The sequence below is a fragment of the Photinus pyralis genome, unplaced genomic scaffold (genome assembly GCF_008802855.1).
Source record: "Photinus pyralis isolate 1611_PpyrPB1 unplaced genomic scaffold, Ppyr1.3 Ppyr1.4_LG7, whole genome shotgun sequence".
In the NCBI taxonomy this organism is placed as follows: domain Eukaryota; kingdom Metazoa; phylum Arthropoda; class Insecta; order Coleoptera; family Lampyridae; genus Photinus; species Photinus pyralis.
In genome coordinates, this window is record NW_022170738.1 from 12,684,433 (window position 1) to 12,705,793 (window position 21,361).

General features: G+C 35.6%; 2 protein-coding genes and 1 long non-coding RNA gene across 4 annotated transcripts in view; 1 reads left to right on the plus strand and 2 right to left on the minus strand.

Annotated features, from left to right (window-relative positions):
* LOC116176933 overlaps positions 1 to 21,361 on the plus strand; it is a 213,897-nt gene that overhangs the window by 43,479 nt on the left and 149,057 nt on the right. The gene's annotated exons all lie outside the window — the stretch shown is intronic.
* On the minus strand, positions 179 to 4,002 carry LOC116176932 (troponin C, isoallergen Bla g 6.0201-like). The gene is made up of 6 exons (XM_031495776.1): positions 3,862 to 4,002; positions 3,780 to 3,813; positions 3,586 to 3,729; positions 3,416 to 3,535; positions 3,236 to 3,367; positions 179 to 317 (listed from the first exon to the last, which is right to left on the minus strand). Exons 1-6 carry the CDS (start codon positions 3,862 to 3,864, stop codon positions 283 to 285), a joined length of 468 nt encoding a protein of 155 aa, XP_031351636.1. The 5' UTR covers positions 3,865 to 4,002; the 3' UTR covers positions 179 to 282.
* The window catches only part of LOC116176928 (chondroadherin-like protein), a 95,994-nt gene continuing 91,533 nt past the window's right edge, over positions 16,901 to 21,361 (minus strand). Inside the window, exon 9 of the mRNA XM_031495767.1 lies at positions 16,901 to 18,260. Within this exon, the coding sequence (XP_031351627.1) occupies positions 17,989 to 18,260 (272 nt within the window). The 3' untranslated portion in view covers positions 16,901 to 17,988. The remainder of the gene's footprint in view (positions 18,261 to 21,361) is intronic.

The following is a 21,361-nucleotide window of genomic DNA, read 5'->3' on the forward strand; positions in this document are numbered from 1 at the left end:
TTACCTATTATATTCGTAGAACAATGTTGCTCCGCTTCATACAAATAAAGACTATTATAGTTAACAGTAATTAGAAACACTTTGTCAGGACATTCTAAAATATACAATACTACAATCACAAAAATTAGACACGGTGTAATTTTAGACATGAGGGTAAGTGGACAATTAAAACAGAACGACAAATATAAACGTATATTTCTTAAATTAATTTACACATAGGTATTGGTTTACAGAGGAGGAAGTAATACGTACGTTTAGATTTGGAAATTGACCAAATTATTTTTAGTCATCGCCGCCAGTCATGACTTCCATAAATTCTGTAACAAAAAAGTAAATCAATATTTCGTGAAATATAAAAAATATGCATTCTTTTGGAATGTCTCATTAGATGAAACGATTTTTTCAATATTAAATTTTATATTTTGAAAAATTAAGGAATATTTAACTTCAGATACTGAATAAGTAAGTTTTTCTTAAATTTGCATTGACACTATACCATTAGACCCGATAACGGCTTCCCTAATTCGATACTGGTCATCCTTATAAGTAGTAATTTAAACTGGTTGGTAGTCTACAAAAATTGGTCTTTGGGAAGCTAGGATTCCCTCTGTCTACTAGAAACATCTATTTCATCTTTATTTAAAATTTGTAAACCCTAAACCATTTTCCAACCAACACCATTATTAACAAGCTCCTAACTAGTTTATAATTTTGCGGTGTCTGTCCGACTTTCATTTTTAAATAGGCGAGCGTGCCTTTTTATTTTTGACCTCATCTATGTGAGTGTAATGACGTCATCAACTGAATTTGATTTTTTTAGTTGCAATAAATATTATTTTTGCTTCAAATTAAATTACAATTTCAATCTCAAATCTTCAAATCTCACATACACTATCAGCTGGTAACATTATGCAACATCGCGGTGCTTTCAGCACACTGAATTTACCGAATTGTAGATACCTTCTTACTTGTGTTTCAATTAATCAAAAATTATAAATAAATAAAGGCAAATTTCCCTTAACAGCGCCTTGCGTCCCCCATAGTTTAAAAAGCACCTGATTGTACCTACAGTGTGTCGGATATATAAATGACAACTTTATGGACAATTGGTTCAAATAAAGGTGATTCCTTATTACGTTTTTCACTGCCTGAGACATTTCGCGCCCAAAAAAATTTGCTTTCAGGTAATTAGCACCCAAATAGTTCCAGTGCGGATGACTCTCTTCTTCATTTTTAACGGATTCTTAAAGAATAAAAAATGTACCACTTTTTCGAGCATTTTAAACAAAATTGAAATAAAATCAATTGTTTGTATTTGCATACCGTGGCAATAGCAAAATTCTATTTAAGTTAACTGATCATAAAGACAGTGTCACCATATGGTCCCTGTTTGCCATGTTTTTTTTTCCAAATTTAGCACTGAGTTGATTGGTTTAACCGAAATGTAAGATTTTACAAGGGTTAAAGAGTATTGCCACGATTATTTCCAGGAAGGTCATCACCTTGGTTTCCTGGTTAATTTCTAGTAATCGGGTGTATTTGTTTAAGAGTGGCGGATCTCCCAGCTGCCGATAGAAAATAAGATCACAGTATGACCACACTGTATTTAAATGAACCGTGTGTCCTATTTTGGTTGAGACTGCAGTGTATGCTGTTTTTAAACCTAGAGACTTGCAGCCAGAGTTGGTATTTTTTAAATGTAACACCATGTATATAATTTTTTTGCATGCTTTTTCCTGATTACATATTGATGTATCATAACCAATATTTTTATCACATTTTCCAACTCAGAACGCACAAATTATACCTCTGGGTAGCCAAAACTACAAATTATCCACTGATATAAAGAAAACCACTCATTCCATAAGAAGATTTCAGAAAAAAGCAAGTCGAAACGCCACGTTAAAGTTACATAAAAAAATAAGTACTTTTCAAGTATACCCTCCAAATCAGCAATAAAATTTGGAGTGTTCCATTTAAAAAAATGCAAATTTGATACGCCACTGGAATACAGCACGCCCCTGGTGATAAAAAAACATTATTTATTTTAACCACAGATGCATACCGCATATTGTGAAAATCAGATGTTGCTCGCCATAAGGGAAAAACCTTTTTCATTCTCTCTAAAGACTTTACATTTTTTCTGTGATAAAGCAAAGGTTTAGAGAACCGACTATATATAAGATGCTCTACACTACTCTACACCTCAATCTCCTTTAACCATCCTCTGCTTAGTCATCCTCTTATTCTTTTCTTTGCAGGTATCCATATTCCATTATTATTCTTGTTTTTCTTCCTGATTCAGAACGTCCAAGCAAATCGATTCTCATTGTTTTGATATGCTTTACTATCTACTTCCTTTTCGATTTCAGTAGGTTTAGTTCGTTTTCTTCAACCTTTACTGGCCCCAATTATGTTCTCATAACTTTCCATTCGAAAACCTTGAGCATATAAATATTGCAGTTTGTCCGTTACTATGTGCCTTAGTGCAATGTTACATGCATCCCCTTGTCGTACACTTTTACTTGTTACTTTGTAAACGCGCTTAATTTCAATGGTATTTGCATCTATTCTAGCGTTCGTAGTAATTTTGAACTTTACTGTATCGAAAGTCTGTTTCAAACCTATAACTAATATTTCAACTTTGACATGGTATTCATGAGCCTTTTCTATTATTAGTTTTATTATGCGTTTTATATAGCGTCTACCTTTGATCCACCCTTTATAATTCCATATTGGTATCTTCATTTCTACTCTCGTTTCTACTACTAAAGTCTTAAATTTTCGTATGCTAATTATGCTAAAGTGGTCATGTCTATAGCGTTCAGGAAACGAGCTTTCTTGGTGAATTCAATAGTTTATTCGCTAAGACCAACGAGCCATTATTGACCCAACAGAATTCGCTTCATGGTTTCCCAAAACCGGGCGGATATATAAGTTTCAAACGCGGATTGAAGCAAAAGATCTGGAAATTTCGAGTTGAATAAGGGATCATAAAAACTCCATTTTCGGAGGTTTAAAACTTTCATACACTGGGGAGTTTCTGTTGGAGGAATTTTGCGGTTACCCTCCCTAAAAACTCCTTAACGTAAACGTTTTAAATCATCTAAAAACGCACTTAACCAATGAGCTTTAATCGTTTATAATGCCGTCCCAGGAAAGTCTGTACTTTATATTATTAGACCAATTTTAAAAACAATGTATTTGCAAAAGCAATAAGGAAAGGCATACGTACCATCAAAATCGACTGTTCCCGAACCGTCTGAATCAATTTCCTTAATCATTCCGTCTAATTCCTCGGGCGTGATTTTGTCATCTAGCTCTTTAATGATCTCTTTAAGCACATCAGTCGATATGTATCCGTTCCCTACAATTTTCACTTGTAATTTCAAAGCGTTAACCAAAAACGCCTCACCCTCTTTATCATATAATCGAAACGCTTCCTTAAGCTCGGCCTGTAAAGCTTCCGCGTCCTCCTCAACCATAAACCTCGCCGCCAACGTACAAAACTCCTCAAACTCCAACTCACCAGACCCTTAAATTTTGTTAGTAGCCAAACGAATAAACTGGACAAGTTTTACCGACCATCCTCGTCCACTTCCGCGATAATTTCCTCTAACATCTTATCGGTGACGTTTATTCCCAACATATTTAGGATCGTACCGATCATTACCGTTCCGATACTGCCCTTTTTCTCTACGTCGAAGGTATCGAATGCCTTTTTCAGCACTAAAATACACAATTCTGTCGGAAATTTAGAAACCGGAAGCGAAACTTACGAGCAATTTGTTCCTTTCCCAAATCTGAGGCGGCCTAAAAGTGCGAATTTAGACAATATTAGGTATAGAGGTATTAATTTACCATTGCAACAACGTCGATCACCAACCCTCACGTAAAACTGCGGAAATATTTAGGTGAGAAGTTTGGCTTATATTCTTAAAACGTGCTGCCAGCTGTTGCAGCATGTAATTTTTTAATTATTGCTCTTTCTTAGCTAATTGCGCAAATAACTTGCAAAAGCTACTTAGCAGGACTGTATCCAGTTGAATTTTTAACTTTTCCATTTTTGTATGTTTGTGGCGCGATTTTGTACACTTTTAGTAGCACTGCTGGGATAAGGGTGGTATCCACACTTGGTGGTGTCCGCATTTATCCGATGATTTATCCGTGAAAATCAACTTAAAAAAATTATGTGTTACCGCTCTGGCTCAAAAGTAAACCAATTTTCCTATCCCGGGCACATAACGCCCTTGTACCACATGCGAATTGTTCGACGTTATACTCGTTTTCTATCCCTGGCAGATGCTCAAATATCTGACAAATAAGATTAAATTGCAAACCACTATAAAATGCTTGCGGGCAAGTATAGGTCTCGTGCCAGAAATGAAAATCGATTATTGCTTTTGTTGTAACGTGAAGCGTGACGGTAATTATATTTAGGAAATCGTATGGCGACTGACACCTTAATTTTCTGCTAATTTTAACCTCTAACGGTCTGTACGTCTATAATAGCGTCAATTGGAAAATTATTGACTATTTAGACCACGTATTTTTTTTTTTTTTTTTTTTTAAGCTTTTCAAGGCTTGTAGGAGCCTTATATCAGCTATCCTTTATTAAAGATAAACTACATATACATAGAATAATATTTACATATTATTTCCTTAGAAGATATATAACTAAATTGGTCGACCGATCGCATCTAAGAATTTAACAATGTGTTCACAAGCAGTAGAGTTGGGATAAAACAATAGGTAGTCTACGTGTAGCGGTAATAACGTCTTTCCTCTGCAAATATTCTTAATTAAATTTAATCTTTGATCGTTGTACATATCACATTGCCATAAAACATGATTTAGGTCCTCATTATAATCACCGCACGCAGCACATATTGGATCATCTACGATATTGACCCTGAACAAAGAGGTAGCGAGATTGTAGTGATCCGCTCTGCATCTAATTATTGATACTGTAATATTACGATTTACTCTAGATTTGTGGAACCAAGTTTTAGGCGAGTCATTGTAAAAAAGTTTGAAATATTTGAAACCTTTATAGATGGATTGTTCTAAGCAGTAATCATTAGTATTAATATATGAAGTTTTTTTAATTTTCTGCGAAAAATCGGTGAAAGGAATTATAAAGTTAGGAGTAGGGGTTTTACTTGTGTAAGATTTTGCTAATTCATCGACAGCCTCATTTCCCAATATGCCAATATGAGATGGACACCATACGAAGACTATATTCTTGCTTGGATTTTTTGCCATAATTTTGTTATATTCGTATTTTATTTTGAGAATATAAAAATTTAAATTTATACTAACTTTGGCTGATCCTAGACATTGGAGCGCACTTAGAGAGTCAGATACTATCGCGAAATTGGCAACTTGACTATTTCTAACTGATTCTAAAGCTTTTCCAATGGCAAAACATTCTGCAGTAAAAATTGACGTATCTTTTGGTAGGGTTTGACCAGATTTCTTATTTGTATTGACATAAAAGCAAGCAGAACCTACATGACTGCTTTGGTCATTTGTTTTACTGCCATCTGTGAACACTACGTGGGAGTTGTTTTCCCTGAGAAACGCATTTAAGATTGTATTTGGATCTTTAGCTATTTTCATGTGCTTGCCTAGGTCGTAATTAACATTTAGGCTTGTTTTAAGGACATTGTAATCAAAACAATAAATGTTATAGTTCTTGTGCGCTTTTATATTAAGATCAGTAACATCCAGTATGCACTGTTTTAAGAGATTAGGTTTCTCATTTAATTTAATTGTGTTTCTATTGCCATTTTTATTGTGAATAATGGACTGGATAGTTTGAAAGGAAGGTAAGATAGAATTGGACAGAATTTTGGTGAAATAGCATTTACCCAAACTTTTTGAGCGTTCTTGAATTGACTGCAGTTTGGATTCCGCAAGTACGACAATATTTGGGGTTGTTCTCCTGAGGCCTAAGGCAGTCCTTAGGCAAGCAATTTGGACTTTTTCCAATTTTTCAACATGAATAGTGGCTGTCGGGAAATAAACAAAACTACAGTAGTCAATAATAGAACGAACAAAACTTTTATATAAGATTAATAGAGTGCTTGGATGAGAACCCCATTTGACGCCACACAGAAATTTTAGAATGTTGGATCTAGTAGCACATTTTGCTACAACTGAGTTTAGGTGTGGTATAAAACTGAGTTTATAATCAATAACAATGCCAAGAAATCTGATTGACTCACACGAGACAATGTCCTTGCCACACAGATTTAGGACTGTTTCGCCAGGTTTAATTCTTTTACTATTTATGTGAAGAAAGGCAGTTTTGTCAGGTTCAAATCCCAAACCGATTTTACCTAAATTTGCATTTGTGATATTAACTGCTTTTTGAACAAGGGATTTAGACTTTTCAACATTTCCATAACTACAGTACATTACAATGTCGTCGACGAATTGAGATATAGTTACAGTTTTAGGAACGCCCTCAGTAATATCCCTTACATAGATTAAATACAGCAATGGGCTCAAAACACCACCTTGTGGAACTCCTTTGTGACTGAGTCTAAACTCCTTTTTAAGAGAATCAGAGAAAATCATTCTATTACTGGTGATATGTTTAATAAACGTGACTAGTAGTTTAGAGCACCCTATTTCAGCTAATTTGTCCAAAAGTAAGTCACTGAGCACGTTGTATATTTGGCTTTTCAGTTTTAAATTTCTTAGACGATTTAAGATTTAATCGGCCATCGTTCCGTCTGGAACTAATTTTAAGTAGAGATTTTTATCAGTGGATATACGCCGCTGCCGTTTGCTTATAACCTACCTAATATAAGGGTTAAATCAATAGAAAAAGTGATAATATCCAATACCAATTTTCCAAGGGCGTGTGATATCGTTTAAAATTGCTTTGTCTAAGTCGTATTTCTCATATTATAATCAAAAGGTGCTCTTAGTGACTCAAAATGAGTAAAATAATGTTAAATATATATCTACTACGTCTTTTGAATTTCAAAAGGGCCTGCTATTGCCCAGTTATTTTTAAAAGTTATTTTCACAGACCTTTTAAATGAAGGCTTGTATGGAGTATTCCTGTGTTTGTGGGACAATTCAGATAGTTGGCACCGGAGAATTCGCTCCTGGGGAATTGATTCACAGATAATTTGCACCAAGATAATTCGTGCAGGAATTCCGCACCCTTTCGATTTCTGAACACTTTTGCAGTCGCACATTTATCATTATTCATTAGGGTATCAAAGGAAGCACACAAATTTCAGGGAAAACAAAATAATGCTTAAACAAAACATTGCAAAAGTTTAAGGTTTTTGAGATCTCCATTCTGTTCATTTTTTTCCGTATCTTGCATTCCTGAATTAAAACTTCCCTTAAAACATAATCATTATTGGTAAGCCTAAAAAGCGTATCCAAAAAACAGAAAACACAATATTTCTGCCAATTAAAAATAAGTTTCTGCAAGCTTCTACTAGTTTTTTTAATTTTTATTTCCTGGAAAATAAAAAATTTGTCCGATAGGTATTCACACGATTTGGGCATTGTGCGCGGGTGCACCGCCCTGTTGAAATCAATAGTTTCCAACTTTCGTTTTTCTTGTTCGCCATAGATCGTTGTGTGCTTCATAAAAAATGCTACTCAATACAGTGTGTACTGATTTCCCTGAAACGAATAAAAATCTCTCAATGCTGTCTTGTAGAGCTCAAAAAGTTTTTTTTTGTATCTGTTCAAATAACATCAGAACAAAGTAAAAACGAAATCGGCAAATTTCGGTTATTCTGGCATATCTTCGGAAGTAATCGAAATTTTCTGGTTATGTTGAAAGCATGATAATCGCATCTTTTCTCTAATTTGACCGTCGTCGTATATTTTATGGTTTCGGCGTTTATGATACATATCCTTATTTCGGACACAGTGTATACTTCCTATTAGTTAAGCATTAGCTTAGATTAACAACGGAAAGTAAATTTAGTAGTTAAATCAAGTACGTCTGCGTACTAACTTTTATTAACTTATTTTTGAGACGTGCACCAAATAAAAAAACAGAATTGTATCTTTATTTGCTAACTTTATGGGAATCAGGCATCATTTTTGTCGTAAACAAGAAAATTAATGCGTTAAAGTATATCCTAGCTTAGTTAATTAGCGATAAATGGATTAACTTGTTTCTGCACACACTTCGCTATAGCATTAATTAAGCTGGAATTAAAGTAATATTTACACCAATTTTGGATGTACAAGGTGGATCAAATTCGTGGCTCACCATTGGGATCTCTGTAACGGTGACCGATACAGTGTAGGATAAATGGGGGACCCCCTTTGTGACTAAAAAATGGATATAAGATTTTTGAAACATCTTTGAGACTAACTAAGATATCACAGATAAACTGAAAATGTTAAATTTCATTTTCGCCAAATTGGACTTTTATGGAATGAGATAGAGGGCAATAATAGAAAAATGATTGATTACCTGTACTCTATTAATACTGTATGTATTTTATTCTTCTTTTCTTGTCTCTATCTCATCCCGTAAAGATCTAATATAGCGTCCATAAGAAATATAAAACAGTAGCCTGTAGCTCCTACATACCGGGTGGTGACTTGAACAACACACCATATAGGAATTTCAGTAGTAATTTTTTCATTTCTGATTATTTGTTTCCCTGATTATTTTTTGAATCCAAGAGATTGGATAACTAACACCGGTACTAAGAAAATCGGTGGTGCCATGGCAGTTTAAGATCAAACAAAGCTAACGAATGGTAAATGCACGCGCTTTTGTTTGATTTCATAATTCCATGGCATTACCGACTCTATAAACGCGATAGCTTTTAATTGTTGTGGCTCCCAATAATCACTTTGTCTATAAGGGTGATACCAACAACGTTGCAAACTACCGGCCCATATCCATTTTGCCAACATTTTTCAAGGTCTTTGAAAAATTAATTAACAAAAGAATTTCTAAATATTTTGAGGACAACAATCTTTTTTCTAAAAATCAATTTGGCTTCCGTGGAGAAAAATCTACCTCTGACGCTATAGCCAAATTTGTAAAGCTCACTCTTGATTACTTTGAAAAAGGGGAATACGCCCGCGCTATTTTTAGAGACTTGTCAAAAGCATTTGATAGCGTTCAGCATGAGATCTTAATACACAAGTTAGAAAAAGTATACAATTTTAATTTGACCAGCAAATTATTAATTCAATCATACTTAACAAATAGATTCCAGTGTGTAAGAATTAACAATACTTTATCTGAAAAACTTTGTTTTACTAAAGGTGTGCCACAAGAGAGTATTCTCGGGCCACTCTTGTTTTTAATTTACATTAATGATATGCCGGGATATATTTCAAGCAGCGACAATTGCCTACTTTATGCTGACGACGCCACATTGCTTGTGGGGTCTAAACATATTGATCAGGTAATTCATCAGTCCGATTTATTGGTTCAACGGGCAAGTACTTGGTGCGAAACAAACATGTTAACTATCAATAGCACTAAAACAGCATCAATGATATTATCATTACGTTCTCATAACTTACCAACATTAAACCATGTCACCTTTTTAGGAATTTCTATTGATTGTCGACTAAATTTTGATACTCACGCGGAAGTTATTCGAGCAAAAATATGCAGGAACCTTTTCGTTTTACGCAGATTAGCGGAAAACGTTACTGCTCAAATTTTAAGGATTGCATACTTTGCTCTTATACACAGTCACTTATCATATTCCATTAATGTATGGGGTTACTATGCATGTTGGAAACCGCTATTCAAACTTCAATGCAAAAGTGTAAGAATCATTGCTCATCTTCCATTTCAAGCAGATTGTCGTCAGGCATTCATTAGTTATAAAATTCTCACATTGCCCTGTATTTTTATACATACATGCCTCTGTTTTGCTAAACGCAATGAGCAGAAATTTGTAAAAAAATTGGATATTCATGAATATGATACTCGCAACAAACATTGATTTCATAACAAAAAAATTTTATAATTGTATTCCACCGAACATTAAATGTTTACCTTACAATTCATTTAAAAACAGGACTAAATTATTTCTGTCAAAAAACGCATTTTATTCATACAGTGAATTTCTCTGCACCAACTTGCAAAATATGTAAACTTTTTAGTTTAGTAGGTATACTTTAGTTATTATAATAGAGCTCTGACGGATGTAAGTAGACTGTTCTACGTTTAACATTAATAAAATTATTATTATTATTAAGAAAGGTTGTGGGGATTTAAATATACCTCCACATATTGCAAACCTTGTAGTATTACCACCACAATATACAAAAGAAGACAATCATAGAAACTTAGCACTACAAAAAAAAACCTTTTTGTTTTCTTTATTACAAATTTTACCATTTAAAATGTTTTTATATAGTGGGCCGAGTTTCTTATAATAATATTTCGAGCGAAGAACAGAACAGCGACCCAAATATACTTAACTTCTAACTAAGTTCTTAACTGTGTATTAGCGTAGGCGGTACAAATTTTTTCGCTGCATTTTGTGACAAAAGCATGAAACTCGGTACACGTGTTCATTAGGTCCTAATAAAACTTTTGGCCCGCAGCACCCACCGACATTTTCGTTTGTTCAAAAGGGTGTTCAAGGTTTTAAACCTGTAAAAATTGACGAATTTCGGCATTCTAGGGGTCGTTTCTGAATAATTTAGGGTCGCTGGTGTCAATGGCGGCATTAAAAAAGTTGTATATCTGACCCTTAGGCGCCAAATTTGGATTATTTTCAAAATAATGGTTAAATTTTGAATTTGATAGTTTTAACTCTGCGTGATGTTTCGGATGTCGATTCCAGCTAGTTTGGACGTGCACTACACGCTAGAATTGTTATATTGAAGTTACAACAGTTTCTAGTGTGTAAATAGGCCCGTTAATCGTTCAATAATTTGTTCAAAATTTGGAAATTCCATACTTGAAGGATTTTGCCGTTCTTTGTGTCGTTTCCATATAATTTGTGGTGGCTGATGCTGATTTTGTATTCAAAACACAGATGCGACTCATACCTAGTTAGGATCTTTTCATATTATTTTACCTATTAAGAGGGAATGTTCGCGCAGTCATACCCTTGTTGTCCGGATTGCAACAACTATTGAATGACAAAGAAAGACGAAAAAGACGGGCATTTCATTAAGATTCGGAAGTGGGCATGTTCTTTGACGGGGTATACCGCCTATGCTTCCATTATTGCCCTCCCGTCATCGCTTGTTGGGAAATATGTACTTCCATCAGTCAGTCTTGAGCTCACTCCACGACAAGTAACATCTCGCAGCGAGGTACCCCTTGAAGCAAGAGTGTCGCCAGCTGATGGCCCAGAGAGGGGCAAGTTGACATATGAAGGATAAAAAAATTATTAATTATTATTAATTTTAATTATTTTATTTTTATATTAATTATTATTAGTTGTAGGTACCTCTACAACCACAATAATTGTAATAAGGAATTATCGGTCAAAAAAACCAGGACACTTTGGTTTTTGGACTGGTTGCTTTGCATTTTACTACTTTTTTTAATCTCTATACGGACGCAGCTGCCCTCTCCTGCCCCCCCTCTGACGACGCCCTTGTCTTGAAGTGAGGATATCGCAACGATACCGTGAAACGCGATCGATCGCGACGCAGTGCCTGGGGGTGCCCTGAAGTCGCCGAGGCAGCCCCCAAAGTACTTCAGACGGCGGGCGGTACGATTAGGCCGCGAGTCACAGGCGTTTTAGGCCCTGCGCGTCGCTGTAGGAACCCTACGCGTATATTGAGGGACCGTTACCACCATGACCAGCCAGAAGCTGGTTCTGGCCGCCAGCCTTCGAGAGCCTCTTCATGTACATCAATAGCACTGGTAGAACTGTAGAAGACTGAACTTTTAGTAAAAGTTTATCAAATTTAGCCCCTTGGAACTTCGACGCACAGGCTTTGTGCCACTTTGCTTTGTTCTGAATAAAAGCAGCTTTAATCCCCTTCTCTTCGTTGAGCTGTTGCACCAGATAACCGGCCTCTAGCGTGTATGCATAGGGTAGTAACTGCTCCAAGTTCCTACAGCGACACGCACGGCTTAAAAATGCCTGTGACCCGCGACCTAATCGTACCGCCCGCCGTCTGATGTACTTTGGGGGCTGCCTCGGCGACTTCAGGGTACGCCCAGGCACTGCGTCGCGATCGATCGCGTTTCGCGGTATCGTTGCGATATCCACATTTCCAGGGGCACGAGTCGGACGGAACTAGCTCGCTGAGAGATGTTACTTGTGAAGTGAGCTCAAGACTGACTGATGGAAGTACTTATTTCCCAACAAGCGATGACAGGAGGGCAATAATGGAAGCATAGGTGGTATACCCCGTCAAAGAACATGCCCACTTCCGAATCTTAATGAAATGCCCGTCTCTTACGTCTTTCTTTGTCATTCAATAGTTGTTGCAATCCGGGACAACAAGGGTATGACTGCGCGAACATTCCCTCTTAATAGGTAAAATAATATGAAAAGATCCTAACTTGGTATGAGTCGCATCTGTTTTTTGAATACAAAATCAGCATCAACAACCACAAATTATATGGAAACGACACCAAGAACGGCAAAATCCTTCAAGTATGGAATTTCCAAATTTTGAACAAATTATTGAACGATTAACGGGCCTATTTACACACTAGAAACTGTTGTAACTTCAATATAACAATTCTAGCGTGTAGTGCACGTCCAAACTAGCTGGAATCGACATCCGAAACATCACGCAGAGTTAAAACTATCAAATTCAAAATTTAACCATTATTTTGAAAATAATCCAAATTTGGGGCCTAAGGGTCAGATATACAACTTTTTTAATGCCGCCATTGACACCAGCGACCCTAAATTATTCAGAAACGACCCCTAGAACGCCGAAATTCATCAATTTTTACAGGTTAAAACCTTGAACACCCTTTTGAACAAAAGTGTTCAAATGTTGAACCCACACGAAAATTTCGGTGGGTGCTGCGGGCCAAAAGTTTTAATTGGACCTAATGAACATGTGTACCGAGTTTGATGCTTTTGTCACAAAGTGCAGCGTTTACCTCGATATTCAGTTGTACCGCCTACGCTATATAATAATTTAAAGGGTACTCTTTTCACACAAAAAAAATCAATGATCGACTTACTAACGGAAAATGATTACAATTAACAGCTATACCACCTTCACCTTCTCTTTCTCGCAATTTAGACGTGACGACCTCGATCACGGGGATACTTGCCCAATTCGACGATAATTTCTGTACCACGTTGTTGGCAACGATAATTGAAACTCAATTATTCCTCTCTATCTCGTATCACAATTTCCTTAAATTTTCTTCGACTCGGATTTTTGCTGCCACCACCACTCATGCTTCTGGTTAAAATATAACTTAGCAACGGGTTTGTTCGATTTTTTTTCACTTATAATTGCACAAGAGGTTTGTATTTTACCGAGTAAATTTGGGTTGTTTAGGTCATGAAAATCTGTTGCCTAGCAATTAGACGAGAAAAACTGTCAACTAATAAAAATGCGACACCGCAGGTGGAGCATTTTTAGGTTGACAGTTTTTCGAGTCCAATTGCTAAAAGGAAACAGATTTGAATTGCCACAACCCAAATTTACTCGGTTTAAATACAAACCTCGAGTGTAATTCGGCAGGACAATTTAACGAACAAGAAATTCACCAACTAATCAATTATTGACAGACGTCAAACTAGTCATATGGGAAATGATAATGCGATAATTGGTTCGAAAATGAATAAGTGAAAAAACCACTAGTGCATTTGTCGCTGGAAAAGTTGCAGGTAACTTTTGCCGCTGTCAAAGTGACAATTTCACTGCGGCTTATGCGATTTTTTATACATGAGTTGAATTGTCGTAAAAATTAGATGCCCTTATGATATTGCGTGCGAAAATCGACGTTTTCTAAAACACTGCTTTGCGCACATGTTTGGGTGCGATGAAATCTACTCACATCGAGCCTTTACAATAGGAGACAATACCTTAGCAAACAATTTTCGTAAAATATGTTGGTCGGTGCAAATGGCCATACATAAATGATTTTCTTTGCAACAGGAAGGCACTTATTAATTGCAGGTGGAGTTCCTCTTGTGGGGTGATTATTGTAACAAACATCCTTCACGATACACCCTGTTGCAACCTAACTTACCGAAAACGTAGTGGCATTAGAACGTAAAGCTACAATAAGAACACATTTTTTTTAATGGAAAAGCAATAGAAAGGAACAAACGAGACTTTATGACCAATTATTATAGTAATAGTTCCAACCCCATATAATGCTATGCTTGACGTTATGTCTCTTCTGGCATCCAATGATTTAACAGTATACATGATGCCCATTATGTATGGAATATAGTCTACTTATACCTTGGTAAATATCGATTGTATGCAAAATTTTTCTATACGAAACTTGTTTAACATTTTATTTCTCATAATAAGGCAGCATATTCCGTTGTTTTGATATCAGACAACACATGAGTAACTAAAAACAATTGAATTTTTTTAAATAGGAATGCATCGTTTCATTAGCTTCATTGGATAGAGATTTTTTTCTTTTTTCGATGATGTACAATGTTAGTACCTTTATATAACAAAAAATTTAATGTAATTACATCAATAACATTAATCTAGATATCCGACATCAAAATAAAACAAATGAACGTGTATGTTTGTTATTAAAACCGTGAAGACAACACGAAATTAGCAATAATTGCTGTAGCAATTTCTCCCAGAATACTCAGATAATCATTTCAAGCTTTCCGCGATAGGTCAGTTCACTGCCATATTTTAATAATAAAAATATTTTGAACACTTATTGCGATGAAAACCATTGCTAATTTGATTTTGTCTAAGAAACGTACACGTTCATTTGTTTTATTTTGATGTAGGACATCTAGATTAATGTTATTGATGTAATTATAATACTTTTTTTCTAATTTTCTTGTATTAGAGTACTCACATCATCGAAAAGACAAAAAAATCTGTATCAAATGAACCTAATGAAAAGGTGCTCTGCCGTTTACAAAAATTCTGGTAAAGAACTTTCATACAGAAAAATTGTGTATACATTCAATATTTACCGAGACATATACCATTCCATACATAATGGGCAGCCTGTATGCATGCCTAATTTTTCACTCTTTAGGTAGCGCCTTTTCCGACAAGGAGTTGACACGGAATGCGTTAAAATTTTATTTTTAACATAAATACCTGAAAAATATCTTCCGATATTAAAAACTAAGGATCTAGGTAGTGTATAAGATGCAACTTTGTTGAAAATTCGTATTTTGCCAACCAAAGGTACCTCGAAAAAGTGGTGCGCGAATAAGCACGGTAATGGAAGCACTAACAATATATTACGTGTCTGTCGTTAGTGCTTCGTTAGTGTTAGCTTGGGCACGAAAAAGTAACCCAGCACGTCTAACCCTTTTGGACGCACAGAATACCCGTTTTCTACTCCAACTTCACACCACTTTTGGAAGTACTAACGAAATGTTTTGTGCGAATCATTAGTGCTTGATTGCACACGAAAAAGTGACCCAGCACGTCCGCCTCTTTTTGAGGTACAGAGAGTACCCACTTTTGGACGCACTATCCAAATGTTTTGTATCAAATCGCTACCACCTGTATGCTGGCACAGGCCATTTGTGGCGAAACAAATAAACCGAGGTCCATAATCCACTTTGACATCGTATTTTCGTATGCATCTTGAATGGTTGGAAGGTTAAAGTCTGAGACTGTTTGACCAAACTGACGCAAATGGCGTTCAATATCCATAAAAGATTGTTCTATTGTGGGAAGGTGCCCTCAAAATTCCTGGGTGAAACGAATACACGTTGGCGACATACCCAATGATTTGTTTTCCAGACATAATGATAAGTAAGGGTATCTTGCGACGGGATTTGTTTGTATTTTCGGGTAAGTTAGGGGTTGTAGGGAACTACCCATCGATTATCCAATAGCGTACCGTTCACTGTAAAGTTTTTCCCATTGTCGCTTCTCCTGCATTGTGGACATCCGTTAACGTTAATGCTAGTTTCGACGCAAAAGTCCTTCGGGAAATTTTCTTGTACAAAGCCAGTATTCCTGATCGTGATCAATTCATGGAAATCGTTTACTTTTTTCGCCCGATGGTCTATGCAGCATACAGATATGGTTACGATTTGATACAAAACATTTCGTTATTGCGTCCAAAAGTGGTACGGAAAACGGGTACTTTTCAAACTTCATGATGGTATCAGCAAGAAAGTCTTCAGTCGTCGAAGTTGCAGTCTTTGAAAATGACACTGTTAAGATCATTGTGTTGTTGGTTGGGATGAAGTTTTTCTTGTGAATCTTTACATAGGTGTTACGTTAATCCCAAGTGAAGTAATGATAATGAAAATGATATATGTAGATTGGGGTTTGTAAAAACCAAAACGATCCAAATTTGAAGTTTTTTCCAGTTTGAAAATGCTCAAAATTAAACGGCTTTTTATTATGTTGTGAACACTTCAGAGGACAATTTCCAACTTCCGATGATCAAAACTTTTGAAATTTGCCATTTTTGTTCATTTCGTCTTCACTTGTTTGAGTCTTAGTTTAAATAACTTTATTTATACTTCACGTATACATAGAATATTACATCTTATAAACATTGAATATATACTATTTTTTTTAAATATCTTGACACAAAACACAACAGCCATATAAAGACATAATACAAATAGTTAATTTAAAGTGCATTAATGCGTCTAATGAAGATATACATTATACAGCCATATATCCGGTTATGATAAAATTGTAAAAAATGTGGAGGCCGAGCTTGCACTTCACGCTCCTATGTGATAACGACCTGTCACTTTGTAGAAAGTTATAAAAATATTGCGTCTTGCGCATTGAGCTGGCATAGCAGCGCGAAGATTGGCCATAGCAACGGCGGATATGTCTCGAAATGGTCTAGCGAACGTTCTCAACGCTTTTTTTTCTCATCTCATTGAGAACGAGCTCACAACAAACTTTGTCACAAAAACACCTTCCATTCATCAATAGCACATTTTTTTTAGATCAAAAATATATTTTACAACTTATTGCCGTCAATATACTTTTTCTCTCAGCAAAGACAGAAAAGTGTAGGTGGTCTACTGTTAGTGTGCATTGATAAATGTTTTAAAATCTAACTCTAAAATCTTAATATATATCGTGATATGATAATCAAGCTCACATGTTTTCAAAAAACTTGTTAATCCTAAGCTAACATGCACCATTTTGCTACAACTCGCCTTGGGATAGTTGGTCGATTCTGGTGCTTTCGGCAGAAGCGCAAACGGTTATTTGCGCTTCCCTGTCTCGCCGTCCGCTTGCGAAATCGAACCCACTTTCCTACCATCAGCCAGAAACTTACCGAAACCATTAATGCGGCACAAGTGATTAACTTATTTTAGAAATCCACCATGATATGTAATTAGGCCTTTATGTGTCCCGTTTTCAAGTAATGTAGAGTCTTTATGCCGACGTGCGATAATAATAAATCGAACTTGTGGATTTAACGTCTTACCATCTACAACACATATGTATATGGACACCAAGAGAGAAGGAATTCAACACATGTATCTCTATATACGTTGAAGATATATAAGTGAATAAATTGGGACACATTAAGAGAAATTGAAGTGGTGGACTTACACCTTCTTACCTTTATTCTATGATATGTATAAAATGATATGGATTTCATTTTTTTAGGATACACAGGTACCTAGAGTCGTATCGGACGCGCCACATCCCTAAAACGGTCGTGCTTCCGCCAGAAAGAGACACAATCACTTGCTTTTCGATGGTACCATAGCTAAAATATTCAGGCGAAAGTCGAAAAGCTCGTTCCAAGATGTGACGTTTTCCAATTACGCCCTTAAGTCCGAACTGAGAGGTTACGGTAGCACGTATCGATTATGTCTTGAAAGGGGAAGTGTGTGTGTGAGGTACCCATTAAAACTAAATAACACATTTAACAGTATATAATCCTAAGCATAGTGTTGCGAAAGAAGAAGTTAGTAGCGAAGTGCTGCGAGAATTTATGGGATCGTAAGCTTTTACAGCACAATGCATCTTATCTAGTGGTAAACTTTGTAAGCTATATTCCCTATGCTCCGAGGTCATAATGCAGACGGTGCGTTTCTTTTGCATCATCTCGTCGTCCTTGTCTCTTAAATTTCTTATCCAGTTCTTGTACCATTGCAGTTCGCAATCGCATACCAGTGGATTATCTAATTTGAGAGAGAAAGAATTAGTTTTCTTCATTTTTTCAATATTAGTAATCTTAGTTTTTGCAATCGCCCGCTAGTAGTTGAAGTAACAAACACTAAAACAAACGCATTTTTAGAGCAAATAACTGTGATCAGTTTTGCTTTGTGTTTTTGTTTCACTTTCTGTTATATTGATCAGTTTTCATTTCTCTAAATTTTGAGATACAAATCAAGGAAAATTGCAAAAACCGCTTGATCAAGCTGTCGCGATTTTCTCAATCCCTTTACGGTACACGAGGTAATTCGGTCGGGGATGGTCTCTTTTCAAACCCGGTAATTGCGACGGTTCGGTCGATTGAAAATGTTTAACATTTTATTTCTCATAATAAGGCATCATTCAGTTGTTGTTATTTCAGTAAACAAATGAGTACTTAATGAAAAACAATTGAATTTTTTTAAATGGCAGTGCACCTTTTCATTAGGCTCATTTGATAGAGATCTTTTTTTCTCTTTTTGCTGATGTAACATGTTAGTACCCTAATAATACAAGAACATTTTTCAAAAAAACTTATTATAGTCACATCTATAACATAAATCTAGATATCCTACATCAAAATAAAACAAATGAATGTGTACCTTTGGTACACGTCCATTTGTTTTTTTTTTGATGTAGGATATCTAGGTTAACGTTTGGTTGAAAAGAAAAAAAAATGTAATGAAAAGGTGCATTGCCATTGAAAAAAATTCAATTGTTTTTCGTTAGGTACATTTGTTTACTGAAATAAAAACAACTGAATGATGCCTTATTATCGGAAATAAAATGTTAAACAACTTTCATATAGAAAAATTTTGTATACATTCGATATTTACCGAGATAGATATTTATATACCATACATAATGGGCACCCTGTATAGTAAAATTGAGCTTAGCTTACGCCATTATGTAGGAAACGTCAACTTTGGCCATAGGCGCCATGTGCCGTTTTAGTAACTTGAATTTTACTTCTTAATAGTATACGAATTTTCTTCTTATTATAATTCTAAAGTCATATTCCCTTACATTTTGGCGGTCGCTTAAGCCTGATGTTCTAAATGAACACCCTATTTGATTAACACGGAATATGTTTATCAGTGGTAATGTTTGATGCTGTATCAAATAGCTTGAATAACGAATAATTGCCTCTAAAAATCACAACATTGTGCCACGTCACATTGAGAAGTAATAACCATATAAAGTTTATGGCTTTATAGACAGTGTGTTGTTGATATATTAGGGTTCAGTTTCTACGGTGGCTTATTTCTCTAACGGTTTCACGCCATTCTGATACGGTTAGGGATAATGGCCGTTAAAATTCCAAATTGAAAGAGCATTATATTTGTTACAACTAAGGTGCAGTTCAAAAAATAACAGCTCGCTAACATTTAATATTTATACTTATATAGGGGGCATTTTGTAGAAAACGCAATAAGTATGAGAATTGTAGTTCACGGATTTTCATTGTTCCGAAAGAAACATTGCACATAATGTATCTTCCCCTGCCCCTCACCTATCACTCAGGGTAAGTCTGATAACACCATACATTGTATTGCAGCTAATATTGAAAGGGACAATAAGGTATGTTGTAAACAGAATTATAATTATTTCGAATAGGGGATGAAAACACAGCAAAATTGAGATGTGTTTGACATTGAAAAATTTGTGAATAACAATCGTGATCAACTCAATTGATACCAAAGGGGATTTTCCTAAAAACGTTCTTTAGTACGCTCTCTCAGATTTTTACCAACAAATATGCTCCCCCCCTCCCCCCACACGATATCACCTCTCGAATCAAAATTTAGGTGCGAATCGCTGTGAGAAGGTATGACATTGATGAAGATTGTAAAACGTGGAATATAATAAATTCGTAATAAACAATGGATTTCTTCCATGGGGACCGTAGTTGGAAGCGTCTCTGTTCTGGAACTATCGAAGCTTTATATCGAGTCCACTTAGTCAACTTTGCTGTAATGTTTCCCATACGATTTATGCTTATGTCACAAATAAGGTCGTAAACGCTATTTACTGAAACCACTTGCTTTCCTCACACCCAATCCACCGACAGTATCAGTTAGGGCTGCTAAAATCCATTTTTCTGAAACTACTTTAGAAACCACTACTTTCGTCTCTGAAAAGGGCGCAGAAAATGTGATTTTCCTCTCTAGTGAGGAAAATAAAAAACAATTGATGCGTTAATCTTACTAATGACATTTGAAATTGAAACATACTTGTATCTAGATTGCTGTGCCAAAGTTCATTATTGCATGCGATCATTTTTTAATTTTAATTGTAGTTTCAGAAAAAATTATGTGTAAGACTTGAAAAGAAAGTGTTTTTCAACTTTCGTTCAATTGACACACTACCTACTCGAATTGAAAAACTCAACATTCTTCTCTAGTTGTACAAATAACTATTTTTCCCTGGGAAATTTGTATTCAGTAAAGTTGATCTGATTTTTCCATATCACAAGAGTGCAGGATTTCCTCAAAATTCCACGTGGGGTAGTGCGTAGAAGGTATGTTAATCTCGGTATAGCAAAACAGTGTCTTAGTAGGTAGAAAACAAAAGAAAAGCAAGCTGGGTAACGGGGCCAAAACAAAATTTTCATTTCCTCTAGTTTAGTATTTAAACAGCAGTCTGCTGATGTCAGTGGAACTCGTAGCAGCACGGAGAAAAATGTGTGTTAAAGGTAATTAAAAATATAATAATAGCTATCAAAAAATATAATACGTATAGGGATAGCTATGAAGAATTATAAAATTTATCATATACATATTGTTGCAAGTGTATAGCTAGTTTTACTATATATCGTTTTAACTCATACAAAAAAACTGTATGTAACGGCAACCATCTCATATGCATGCTTTTGTAATACGGCAGTAGCTGAATTAACATCTCCGCTTTGTTAATAAGTAACTTAGATTATTGCAACTAATTAATATACACACCCTGCCAAAAATCGACTGCACCAAAATTTCCCGGGGAATTCTTATTAATTTTGGTGCGTAGATTCCAAAACAATTCGTACTTTTTCGATCAGACTTCTCAATCAAAAGTTATAGACTAGAAACCAATTTCGAAA

Bases quoted from the DNA above. Each gene is read 5' to 3' on its own strand.
- LOC116176932 (XM_031495776.1), bottom strand. The intron at 3,730-3,779 runs GTAAGTTTCGCT...TGTGTATTTTAG, and splicing joins GGGAAAGGAACAAATTGCTC to TGCTGAAAAAGGCATTCGAT. The intron at 3,536-3,585 runs GTCGGTAAAACT...ACAAAATTTAAG, and splicing joins CGCGGAAGTGGACGAGGATG to GGTCTGGTGAGTTGGAGTTT.